The sequence below is a fragment of the Diceros bicornis genome, chromosome 17 (genome assembly GCF_020826845.1).
Source record: "Diceros bicornis minor isolate mBicDic1 chromosome 17, mDicBic1.mat.cur, whole genome shotgun sequence".
Classification (NCBI taxonomy): Eukaryota; Metazoa; Chordata; class Mammalia; order Perissodactyla; family Rhinocerotidae; genus Diceros; species Diceros bicornis.
Window position 1 is genome coordinate 13,328,790 of NC_080756.1, and position 13,561 is coordinate 13,342,350.

The following is a 13,561-nucleotide window of genomic DNA, read 5'->3' on the forward strand; positions in this document are numbered from 1 at the left end:
AATAAACTCTGTGGTGCTGGATTGATGTATTAGAGTGAACTCCTGTTATTCAATATAGAAAGAGGTTATAGGAAACACGGCTAGGTATAAATATCTGTGTACATGCGTGTGTGTGTATAAATGTGTATATGTGTATAAATATGAGTGTATGTGTATATATATATATATATATACACCTCTCTGTATGTATTTATATGTATATATGTGTATGTGCATATATGTGTATGTAAGTGTGTGTGTGTATGTGTGTGTGTGTGTGTGTGTAAATCTGTCCACTGTGAGGATCTGGGAATGTTGATCCCCAATAACAATGAGCATACATAACACCCATAGCACCCAGATCCTGGCTTTGAAATAACTTTCTTCACTACAAAAAAAAAAACCAGGACTCTGAAGAAATCGTTTAGACCAAGTTTGGTGCAGAAAAGGTACAAGATGAGCCTGGGGCACTTTGTGGTGCCAGGGAATAAAGAAGCCCTCAAAAATTGATAAAGCTTGTCAAAAGGACAGGGAACAATCTTGAAGGGATCTACACTGGCCAAATCTGGGGCAAATGGGCATCAAAATAAATAATGACAACAATGAATAAAATTGGAAACCACAAATTTGTAAGGATACAAAGTATTTAATCTATAAACTGTCAGTTTTCCAAAGGTTGAGATATTTACATAGTATTCAAAGTATCTAGACAAAATATTTATTAACTTAAAACATAAAAGAGTAGCTTTATGTAAATAGCCATATTAGTTAAGAAGTAAAAGAAAACATCATCAATAAGGGGAAAAAATGAAATAGTGTGACACCCGATAGGATTCCATGAGAAGACAGCATCACTTCTGTGATATTCCTGCTAGAGGTTAATAAATCTAATATAATCATGCAGAAACTTCAGGCAAAAATGAGGGACATAACACACAATTACCAGAAAACAATTTCCAGTCAACATTCTTGAAAGTTAAGAAAAAACTAGGGAACTATTCCAAATTAAAGGAGACTGAAAAATTATGACAACTAAATGAAACACGTAGTTCTAAATTATATTATTTTTTTCTCTGAAGGAAAATTTTTAGACCATTGGCGAAACTTGAATAAGATTGGGGAATTAGATATTAATAATGTAGCAATGTTAATGTCCTGATAATGAAGGTTGTATGGTGCTTATCTAGCAGAATATTCTTTTTGTTGTAAATGCACACTACTGTATTGAGTAGCAGATGGAGCACCAAATGGTTCAGGAATAAAAAGATCCTTGTTGTGTATTTTTTTCTTTGTGTTTTATATTGTTTCAAAACAAAAACAAATAGGGAACCATTTAAGTACTTTATTGTTGGTGCCATTCAGTCGATTAACTCCTAAGGACCCTGCACGAGGCAGAGTGTAACCCTGCCTGGTCTTTTTGTGCCATCCCCTCACCTTCTGGTTCTATATCAGACAGTGCTCTGCTGCTACTCATAGAGTTTTCATGGCAAGTTTTTTTGGCAGTGGGCTACCCGTGGCGTATCTTTCTGAATCAGAGCAAAATGCAGCCTCTGCAGAATGACAACTGACACACAGATGGGTGGTGTGGTTCCCTGACTGAGAAACAAACCCAGGCCTATGTGGTGGGAGAGCGGAATCTTAACCACTAGCCCACCAATTTAAGTGCTGTCCTCGACGCCTCGCAAATTTTTGAGAGTGGGTCACAATCAAGTTAACGGAATCCTAACGTACTGCCTACTGGAAAAAAAGAGATAGTTTCCTTTTGGGGGTAAAGCCTCTTTCCAGAAGAATTGGTCATATTGTGCCAGGGCAGTGGAATATCTGAAATTCTTGTTGACATTAAGTATAGAGTTTAAAACACTCGTACTTCTCTTTTGGGAAAATGGCCCCTCAGTTTTGCAGTTAAAGCAATTCACAATGGTTTTTATTTCCCTATTTTTTTGTTTTCTCTTCTTTTTTTTTTACTCTTTCTTTCTTTTTTGTTTTTGTACGTAATTGGTGTGTCCTGACACCGGTCTCCAGAGGACATTTCTTTTTCCTTCCTCTTTCTATTTCAATTAATCCCCTTGCGTCTCTTATGAGGAAAATGATAAAACTGGCTTTTATTAGAGTATAATTGGAAGCAATAATTCTTTGTTACTAAATTTGAGTTCCTTTCATCAGAGAGATTTCTCAAACATCTTTTCATTTAGAGCATCACATTCTCATTTAGAATTTTTATGAAGATGTTTTTCTCGATTTAAATATATAAGGAAAAAAACTCAGAAAATAAATCTTATATGGCATCAAAGAGGATTCTAATTGAATTATCTGTAATATCTGGGTCCTGTGATTTTAAGGAGTGTGAGTGAAAGTGGAAGATATCAGCAGATGCATATAATTTCCAGATTGCATATCTGTTTTGAATGTTTTTCCAGAAAATTTAATTGGAATTAAATTTCCTCTTGAAATATTTGAATATTTTATAACATTATAAAAGGAAGAATATTCATTTATTTTCAACTCTTGTTTCTACCGTGTTCTCATAGGTGGAAAGTTCTATCAATATATCCTGGATATGGTAAGTCATATATAACTTCTTAAAAATATCCAGATCATAAATGAGAGCAATTCTGCAAGAACATGTCAGGTAATATTCACTGACTTTTAAACTGTCATATTTTTCTGTTTTTATGTAGATACAATATTCAATACTTCCTGATTAAATACAACTAATTATGAGAGGACTGATGTATTTGAAACCCCTTCAAATAATAATTAATGAAATGAGATAAAGGAATAATGGAGAAGTACCACAATGGGACAAAATAATTAGTGGTATACATTAGAGTATTTCAATCATACAGAAAATATGTAATTGTTATTATTAATATATGTTCCATGTATTTAAAAAGTATTTTGATGAGGTAAGACTTTTTGAATAAACATTGCAAACTGACCCTGGTCTACTTCTCCAGATGTTATAAGCACTTTTTCAATAACATATGAAATATACATAGATAATACATTTCGAGTAATACTTATGTTCTGTCTATTTAGAACATTTAAACAGAGTTCAGTTAATTTGGAAATGATCACGTGAAATTTAAATTATCTTTGAAGTTTAAATGGGGAAACAGAAAGGATTTAGTAGTGTTGTAAAGATAGCTGTGGCTTAAATGGAACAGTCAGAGGCTGCGTAGGTTGATCTATGCTATAATTTTAGGTATCATATGTCTTGGCAAATTAAATCAACATTTTGAACTTATTTGCCTTCCTGAATATGTTTTTTTTTTTTATGTCTGTAGCTTTTAAAAAATCTGGTTATTTCCACTTTTTTTGTTTACCTATGTCTATTTAATTGGACTCAAATCTGAAATGAAGAACCAGTCAAGAGAGAGAGAGTTCATTCTCCTGGGACTGACTGATGACCCGCAATTGCAAATTGTGATTTTTATATTTCTCTTTCTAAACTATATGTTGAGTGTGATGGGGAACTTATCCATCCTCCTCCTCACCTTACTGGATCCCCGCCTCAAGAATCCCATGTATTATTTCCTCCGAAATTTCTCCTTCTTGGAAGTTTCACTGACAACAATCTGTATTCCCAGATTCCTGATCACCATCGTGACTAAAAACAAACTCATTTCCTACAATGATTGTATGTCTCAGTTATTCTTCTACCTCTTATTAGGAGTTACAGAATTTTACCTACTGGCTGCCATGTCTTTTGACCGTTATGTAGCGATCTGCAAACCCCTACATTACCTGATCATTATGAGCAACAAAATGTGCTACCAACTGGTACTCAGCTCATGGACAGCTGGCTTTCTGATTACCTTTCCACCATTGATCTTGGGACTGAAACTGGAATTCTGTGCTTCCAAAGTAATTGATCATTTCATGTGTGACACTTCTCCTGTGCTGCAGATTTCTTGCACAGACGCTCGTTTCCTAGAATTGACTTCATTTGTCTCAGCTGTTGTAACACTCATGGTCACATTGCTGTTAGTGATTCTTTCCTACACATATATTATCAAGACCATTGTAAAAATCCCCTCTGCTCAGAAAAGAACAAAGGCTTTTTCTACTTGTTCTTCTCATATGATTGTAGTCTCCCTTACTTATGGGAGCTGTATCTTTATTTACATGAAGCCATCGGCAAGGGAAAGGGTGACTTTATCCAAGGGTGTAGCTGTTATCTACACCTCAGTTGGCCCTTTATTAAACCCCTTCATTTACACTCTAAGGAACCAGCAAGTCAAACTAGCCTTCAAGGATACACTACAAAATATTTCTTTGTTCAAAAAATGAGGAAAATTTGGCCGGCCCCGTGGCTTGGTGGTTAAGTGCGTGCGCTGCGATGCTGGTGGCCCGGGTTCGGATCCCGGGTGCGCATCGAGGCACCACTTCTCCGTTCATCCTGAGGCCGAGTCCCACATACAGCAACTAGGAGGATGTGCAGCTATGACGCACAAATATCCACTGGGGGTTGGGGGGAAAAAATAAAATAAATAAAATCTTTAAAAAAAAAATGAGGAAAATTCAATTTTAAAATCTTGAAGAATAGGTAAAAATTTTTTTACTCATGTTTCAAATTTACTTAATTTTCTCCTTCAATTAGCTAACCTTCTCCTAACATTTTAACCAGACCTTTCAGCACAGTGCCCCTTTTCCTTCCTACTTCTCTTTATGATTAGCATTCCTTTCTGAACTATAGGAAGAGTCCTCTCTTCTAATCATCAACACAAATGTTAAATTTCATTTACTCTACAAGACATGGTATTGACCTCCTCAAAAAACACTTTTTAAATTACATATTAATCATAATGGAATTTTATAGACATAAACATAACAACACGCACTACCACTGGGGCTCTAGGAAGTACTTCAAATGTCACTTGCTAGTATCACAAGGCTGATAATTAAGGGTGTAGACTTTTGAGCCAGTCAGCCAAAGTTTAAATCCAGATATACGTGTGAGCCTCATCAAGTTTCTCAAATTCTTTGTTGCTAAGATTCTCCAGGTATAAAATAGACGTAATAATGATAATTCTTATTTTATAAGGTTATTTTGAGAATAAAGAGAGAGAGTATATAAAGTGATTCTAGATCTGCATCTGGCCCAGAATGAACTCTCAATAAATGTTAGCTGCCCTGGGGGGAAGAGTTTGCCTCAGTTGAGACAGAACTCAACAAGGCAAGAAAAAAAGGCAGATTTCAAATCATAAAAAGCTTGTATGTCTTAAACTGTACTACGACTTTATCTAGTAGGTCTATAGACCTGAAAATTTGGACTGAATAAGAATCACCCACCTGGTTAGCTTATTTAAATACAAAGTCCATGTTCTCATCCCTAAAGTATGTTTTCAGTTTACCTGGAGTGCAGGATAGAAACACGGACTGTGGGTGATTCTGAGGCAGGTGGTTCATATGAGAGTTTTCTATTTTAATCTAAGAATCTGTGTGATCAGATTTTTATTTTATAAAGATTGCTCTGTTAACTGTATGGAAGATGAGTTTTTCTAAGTTGGAGTCAGGAAGACAAATTAGAGCGCTAATGTGTTAAATTAAATGAATTATTTGAGAGTGAAAATGCAATAGCGGCAATGAATCCGAATCTCAGGGAGGTGGTTCCAGAGATATTTAGGAGAACAAACTGAGGGGAACTGTTGAGCATTGGATATCTGGGATAAATGAAAGGAGGTTTTAAAAAATGAGTTGAGTCTTCTTGGGACCTCCCCTTTGCTCAGTCGTGCACATACTCGTCCATATATTTAATGCCTGTTAAGAAAGGACTGTTATCGATATCCTGTCAGGTAAAAAAAATGACCTACAAGAAAATCCCTAAATATATAGAGTTGCATATTGGATATAATATGCCATCAGAGAGATATGAGTGAAAAATCATTCCGGTACTGGATGGTGAACTATTATCCATGCAGCCCTGAAGAGAAATAATTTAAGTTCAGATTTGTGTTCTGATTCATTTTAACCTTTAAGCCAACACTGTTAACCATCTGCTTTTCTGTGGCAAATAGAAGGGAGTGAATCTATGTTATTATATTCAAGTCCCTGAAAGCTTTCCAACAAGCTGTTTAAAAATTACTAGTCTCTTAATGAGATATATGATTTGTGAATATTTTTTCCGTTCTTTGGGTTGTCTTTTCACTTTCTAGATAGTATTCTTTGATCACAAAAGTTTTAATTTTGATGAAGTCAACTTTACCTATTTTTTTCTTTTGTTGCTTGTGCTTTTGGTGTCCTATTTAAGAAACCATCGCCTAATCCAAAATTACAAAGATTTAAACCTATGTTTTTTCCTAAGAAATTTATAGTTTTAGCTCTTCCATTTACATCTTTGATTTCTTTTGAGTTAATTTTTGCATATCCTCTGAGGTAGACATAAAAGTTTTCTTTTGCATGCAGATATCCAGTTATACTAACATGATTTGTTAAAAAATCTATTATTTCCCCACTAATAATCTTGGCACCCTGTTAAAAATCAATTGACCATAAACGTATGGTTCTGTTATAGGACTCTCAGTTCTATTCCATTGATCTGAATGTCTATTGCTATGCCAGTGTCACACGGTCTTGATTACCTTCGCTTTATAGTAAGATTTGAAATTGGATAGTATGACTCTTTCAAATTTGTTCCCCATTTTCAATACTGTTTTGGCTATCCAGGGTCCCTTGCAATTACATATGAATTTTAGTAGTGAATTGCCCACTTATGAAAAAAGAGCAGTTGGAATTTTTATGAGGATTACACTAAATCTGTGATCAATTTGGAAAGTATTGCCATCTTAATTAGCAATGTTAAGTCTACTATCCATGAACATGGGATAACTTTTTATTTATTTAGGTCTTCTTTAATGTCTTTAAAAAGGTTTTGTCATTTTCTTTGTACAAGTATTGCACTTCCGTGGTTAAATTTACATAAAATAACTCCTGCAACAGAACAATAAGAAGACCAAAAACTCAACAAATGATAGGCAAATGAGTAGATATTTCTCCCAGGAAAACACACAAATGGGGCAAAAAGCACATGAAAAGAAACTCCAGATCAATAGTCATTAGGGAAATACAAATTAAAACCACAAGGGCATACCACTTCACAGCCACTAGGTTGGTTATAACACATGCACACGTGCGCGCACGCACACACACAAACACACAGACATATATATATATATAAAACAAAAATAACTACTGCTATTGATGATATACAGAAAGTGGAACACTTATATGTTGCTGGTGGGAATGTAAAATGATGATGCTACTTGGAAAACAGTTTGGCAGTTCCTCAAGTAGTTAAATATGTTACCATGTGATTTACCATATGACCCAGAAATTCTACTTCTAGGAATTGAAAACTATGTTCACACAAAAACGTGCACACAAATGTTCATAGAAATATCATACATAATAGCCAAATAATAGAAACAACCCAAATACCCTTCAAGTGATGACTGGATCAACAACATATGGTATATCACACAATGGAATATTATTTGGCCATTCAAGGGAAGGAGCACCAAGACAAGCTACAGCATGGATGAACCTGGAAAACATTGTGCTAGTGAAGAAAGTCAGATGCAAAGTCCACATATTGTGTTTTTCCTCTTGTGTGAAATGTCCAGAATAGTCAAGTCCACAGAGAGAGAAAATAGATTAGTGTTTGTCTAGGGATGGGGGTAGCAGAGATAGAGGAATAGCTCTTTAATGGATGTGGGGTTTTATTCTTGGGGTGATAAAACTGTTCTGGTCTTATGTAATGGCGATGGTTGCACAACATTGTGAATACACAAAAACCACTTAATTGTGCATTTTTAAATGGTTAAAATGGTGAGTTTCATATTACGTGAATTTTATCTGAATTAAAGCAAAACAACACTGCCAAAAGGAAATATTCTTTTCCCCTCATGTCTTCAGAATCTTTCTCTTTACTGTACTTTCTCAAGAAAAATACCTCAGGGTATTGACAAAAGAAGAAAGTTAGAAGGATGCGTGTGAAACAATTTCATTAAATTTTTCTTGCCTTGTCGAGGACCACTTTTCAGCCATGGTTCATTTTTGTTCAGTACAGTCTATAAGACTCATCTCATTCTTCTCTCTTTTGATAGGAACCACTGGTCATTTTAACACTTGCCATCGTTTTCCTCACTAAGTGTTGCTGTGGATTAGGACATGGTGTCTTAGTTCCTTCCTTGCTGGATAAGCCAAGAAAACCTAATTTTGTTTCAATTTTTTTTGAGAATAGTAATCAACAAAACAAAATCATGCAGAAGTTAAATAGATTAGGCAGTGTAGTATATTTGTTAGGAGAACTATCTGTGGAGTCATCCTGAATTTGTTGGCTAAAAACTCTCATAATTCTGGAAAAATTTCTTAAACTCTCTACGTCTCTTTTTGTTCATCTATGTGAAGAGAATGAGTGATAAAATTACCTGGTTCATGGGGTTTTGTTCATGTAACTTAGAACAGTGCCTAGTGAGTGTAAATATGAAGAAACTACATAGAATATAAATGCAGTTATCACAATGCTCTTGGCACATTGTAAGTGGTTACTAAATGGGAGAAATTTATGTAATAAATTATTTCTCCCAAAATTGATGTAGCATTTAAAATCTCCTTTCTCAGGAAAAAAAGAAATTTTAAAATAATTGTATATGACTATTTTTAATTTCTTATCCATAATGCAATCATTCCTCATAGTAAATTGTATGGGTAGAAATACTAACCACTCTGCTTTTTGTTGAAAATAGCATTTAGAAGAGATTGTTTTTACCTGAAATATAATTTCCTAAATTTTCACTCTGTTAAATTCTTATCTTTATTTTAAGCCTGCTACAACACCCTCAGACAAGGAATAAATCCTTCCCTTAGGATCCAATATATTTGTGTGTGTATGTGTATATATATTCGTTATATATATTATGTATATACATATATACATAAATATATATGTATATACATAATATATAAATAAAATATAAATATATATAAATAAAAGTCAAATTCTATTCATTTATTTATATAATTATAAACTAGGTGATTTATAAAATCATTGAGGTTATGGATTATATCTTCTTTCTTGCCTTTATCCCAGAGTACACTCTGTTGCCCTGCAAGGTATATCTACTATTTATAATTGATAATTAAATAGAATTTATTATCATATTAATAAAGTGATTAAAAAATTGGCATGGCACTGTATTGTTATCAAACCTATCACCATTAACAAAAAACCCCTTAACATTATCTAATGTCCAGTTCACATTGAAATTTCCTGGCTATACCTAGTCTGTTCACGTTTACTTATGTATGTTTCTGTGTAAACTGGTTATCTGTTCTTTAGAATATCTCACATTCTGAATTTGATTTGTTGCTTTCTCTCTGCGTAAATCCTATTGCATTACATCCTGAGGCACATACTTGGTGATGCCCTGATCATCATTGGCTTCATGTAGGTTCTGCCCATTTCCCCTATCTAAATGAGTTAGCTTTCTTTATGAATGTTGACATTTGTTTTTTCATTAGATGTTTTCTTTTATTTATTTATTTGTTTATTTATTTATTTATTTATTTATTTATTTATTTATTTTTGTGAGGAAGATCAGCCCTGTGCTAACATCCGATGCCAATCGTCCTCTTTCTTTCTTTTTTTTTTTTTTTGCTGAGGAAGATTGGCCCTGGGCTAACATCCATGCCCATCTTCCTCTACTTTATATGGGACGCGGCCACAGCGTGGCTGGACAAGCGGTGCGTCAGTGCCCATCCGGGATCCGAACCTGCAAACCCCAGGCCACCGAAGCCGAGTGCGCACTTAACTGCTGCGTCACTGGGCCTGCCCCTAGATGTTTTCTTTTTAATTCATTAGGTGTTGAAAAGTGCTAATTTTCCAATTTTTTCTTTCATTCTCCCCGCATTAGCCAGAATTATACTACAAAAGGAACTTTTATCATTTATGGAATTACTCTTATGTTATTTGTATAATAAAGGAAAAATGAATGTGTGTCTTTCCTTGCATTTGTCTATTTTTGGAGAAACATATTGGTGCCTTAGTAATCTCAAATGTTGACAGTAAGTCTCCTTTTTTCATGAATTCATAGATTTCCATATATTTTAGGTCTAGCAAACTCTGGCTTGTCAGCTAAATCTGGCCTGCCATCTGTTTTTGTAAAAAGAAAGAAGAAGAAGAAGAAAAAAGATTTATTGGAACACGACCACACCCATTTGTGTATCCATGTCTCTTGATAGTTGCTTTCACGTTACAACAGCAGAGTTGAGTAGTTGCAATGATGACCCACAAGACTAAAAGACTGTCTGGTCATCTACTGCCAAATTTTTCTGACTCCTGATATTTGATGAGTTCGAGGCACTGCTGTCTGTATATTACCGATGCTCGGATTGCTCTTATTCGGCCAGTGGGAACTCCTCCAGTTCTGCTCCTTTTGACGCCTCCCCTCTTATTGTGATTGCTTCCACGCTTTCTGGTCCAAAGACATCTTTCAGGCCCATCTTGAACATTCCTGCCCTGTACCCAGAACTAGCAATCTCTCCCAGAAACTCTGGTCTATTTTAATGACAATTGGATTTAAAGATTCTCATTTGGGCTCTAGGACTTCTACTGCTGGAAGGTCATTGATTTAAACTTGTCTGCAGAGAGCTATGGAATACTGATTTCTTTTAAGAATTGTGAATTTATTGAATTCTAAGAATACAGGACTTTTGCTAAGTTTCTTGATTGTATTCTCATATTTTGTCACTTATCTTGATGCTTGAAATTTAATTATTTGCTTGATTTCTTCTATTATAAATGATAGTTTCAAAATAGCAATACCAATATTTTTGTCTGTAATTACGGTGTGCTGAGTGTTGCTTTATATCTATTTGAATTTTTTTTTACTTTAGATTATATTCCTCTAGGAATAAACAGTCAAAATGCTTTCTTTTAAAAAATCTTGAAGTAATTTTCTTCATTCTGTGGTTATGCAATACAGTTTGGTGCATTTGATTCCATTTGTTTTCAATTTGGGGAACTTTTCCCTTTTCCCCTCCAATAAAAATTTTCTTAACAGCTTTATTAAAGTATAATTGACATATATTGCATACATTTAAAGTTTATAATTTGACAAGTATTGGCTTATGTATTCACTTATGTATTTGACTTATGTATTCATCACATTCATGATGGTATCATCATGATACCATTACCTCAAACAAGATAGTGAGCAGATCTATCATCTCTAGTAGTTTCTCATATCTCTTTATAATCCTTCTTATCTCCCTCCCCTCCCCATATAACCCCTGATCTGCTCTCCATTACTAGCGATTGGTTTGCATATTTTAGAGCTTTGTATAAATGGAATCATAGATGTATTCTATTATGTCTGACTTCTTTTACTCTGTGTAATTATTAGGAAATTTTCCATGTTGTTTCATGCGTCGATAGTTCCTTCATTCATACTGCTGTGTAGTATTCTAGTCCAGATACACCACACTCCACACTCTGTTTATCCATTGGCTTCCTAACTGACATTTGTTTAGTTTTGGGATATTATGAATAGAGCTGCTTTGAACATTCACTTATGAGATATTGTCTGTATAGATGCTTTTATTTATTTTGAGTAAATATATAGAAGAGGAATGGCTGGATTGTATGGTAGGTGCATGCTTATCTTTTTAAGAAAATGGCAACTATTTTGCAGAGTGGCTGTACCATTTTACGCTCACATTGACAATGCATGAGGGCTCCACTCCCTCCCCAGCCTCACCAACACCTGGTATGGTCAGTCTTCTAACTTTTAGCCATTATAGTACATGGGGGGTGATACTTTATTGTCGTTTTAATTTGTATTAACTTAATGACTAATGAGATTGAGCTTCTCTTCATGTGCTTATTTGCTAGCCATATCTTTTTTAGTGAAGCGTTTGTTCAAGTTTTTGCTCATTTTTCATTTCCTTTTTGTTTTCTTATTAATGAGGCTTGAGAGTTCTTTATATATTATAGATATAAGTCCTCTATCAGATATATGATTTGCAAATATTTTATCCTAGTTTGTAATTTGTCTCCTTATTCTCATAACAGTGTCTTTCAAAAAGCAAAGTTATTTTTTAATGTTGATAGAGTTTCATTTATCATGTCTTTAATGGATCATCTCTTTAATGTCATATCTAAGATATGTTTGCTGTCCCCAAGTCCACAAAGATTTTCTCTCATGTGCCCTACTGGAAATTTTATAGTTATACATTTGTGTCTATGATCCTTTTTGATTTAATTTTTTATTATGGTTTGAGTATTAGAATAAAGTTCATTTTATGGCATAGGATATCCACTTGTTTCAGCACTATTTGCTGAAGTCTATCATATATATACTGAATCACTAGAGAAGAACTCTATGAGACAGAAAACAATGACAGAAAACAATGGGGAAAAAAGCAAATTATTTGAGAAGATAAATATAATTAACATATCTCATTAGGGAACAACAAGAAGACACAAATTACTGATTTTAAAATTTAGAAAGATGACATCACTACAGATCATAAGATAACAAAAGAACAAGGAGATACTCTGAACAGCTTTATGCCAAAAAAATAGACAATTTATACGAAATGGACAAAAATCCTTGCAAAATACAAACTGCCAAAGCTCTCAGTGAGGAATAGATATCCTGAATAGCCCTGTATCTGTTAACCTACTTGATTTGTAGTTAAAAACCATCCCACAAAACGATAACAACAAAAAAAACCCTAGGCCTAGATGGCTTCAGTGGTGAATTCTATCTCAAATTTAAAAATATCAATTATACACACATTCTTTCCAAAAATTAAAGAAAAGGAACACTTCCCAGTCTTTGTTGAGCCAGCATAACCATGATACCAAAAATAGATAGAGGCATTAAAAGAAAATACAACTACAGAAAATATTCCTTACGAATATAGATACAGAAATTCTAATACATAATTGCATCTAATATTATATAAAAGTGATAGTATATCATAACCAAGCAGGGTTTATTTCAGGAATGCATTGTTGGTTTAACAGTATAAGAAAACTAATGATATAATTCATTGTGTTAACAAACTATGAAAAATAATTTAAACAGTCACAAATGAGTAATTTGATAAAATACGTCTGTTGCTTAGAAAAACTCTGAGCAAACTAGACATAGAAAGGAAATACTTCAACTTGACGAAAGGCATCTAGCAGTAACCTACAGCTAATAGCATACTTAAGTTAAAAAACTAAATGCTTTTCCCATGAGATGAGAAAAAAATTAAAAAAAGAATATTCACTCTCCTCACTTCTATTCAACATTATAGTGAAAGTTTTGGCTAGTACAATAAGTCTAAGAAAGTAAATAAAAGGCATCTAGATCAGAATAGAAGAAATAAAACTGTCTTTCTTCATAGATAACATGATCTTCAAAATAGAAAATCCAATGAAATCTACAAAGATGTTACTAGAATTAGCAAAGGAGTTTAGAAAGAGCGCAGGATACAACATCAATACAAAAATTAATCCAGTTTCCATGTATTATAAATTAAAAATTGGAAATTTAAAAAATTTTTAAATAATACAATTTTCAAT

The 13,561-nt window shown here is 33.8% G+C and overlaps 1 protein-coding gene across 1 annotated transcript; it reads left to right on the forward strand.

Annotated features, from left to right (window-relative positions):
* Nucleotides 1–3,336: 3,336 nt before the first annotated feature.
* Nucleotides 3,337–10,981, forward strand: LOC131416521 (olfactory receptor 6C6-like). Its single transcript, XM_058559200.1, has 2 exons — nt 3,337–4,247; nt 10,876–10,981. The coding sequence occupies exons 1-2, from the start codon at nt 3,337–3,339 to the stop codon at nt 10,979–10,981; spliced, it is 1,017 nt and encodes a 338-aa protein (XP_058415183.1).
* The last annotated feature ends 2,580 nt before the right edge of the window (nt 10,982–13,561 follow it).

Bases quoted from the DNA above. Each gene is read 5' to 3' on its own strand.
- LOC131416521 (XM_058559200.1), top strand. From the start codon at position 3,337: ATGAAGAACCAGTCAAGAGAGAGAGAGTTCATTCTCCTGGGACTGACT. The intron at 4,248-10,875 runs AAATATTTCTTT...TTTTTTTTACTT, and splicing joins GCCTTCAAGGATACACTACA to TAGATTATATTCCTCTAGGA.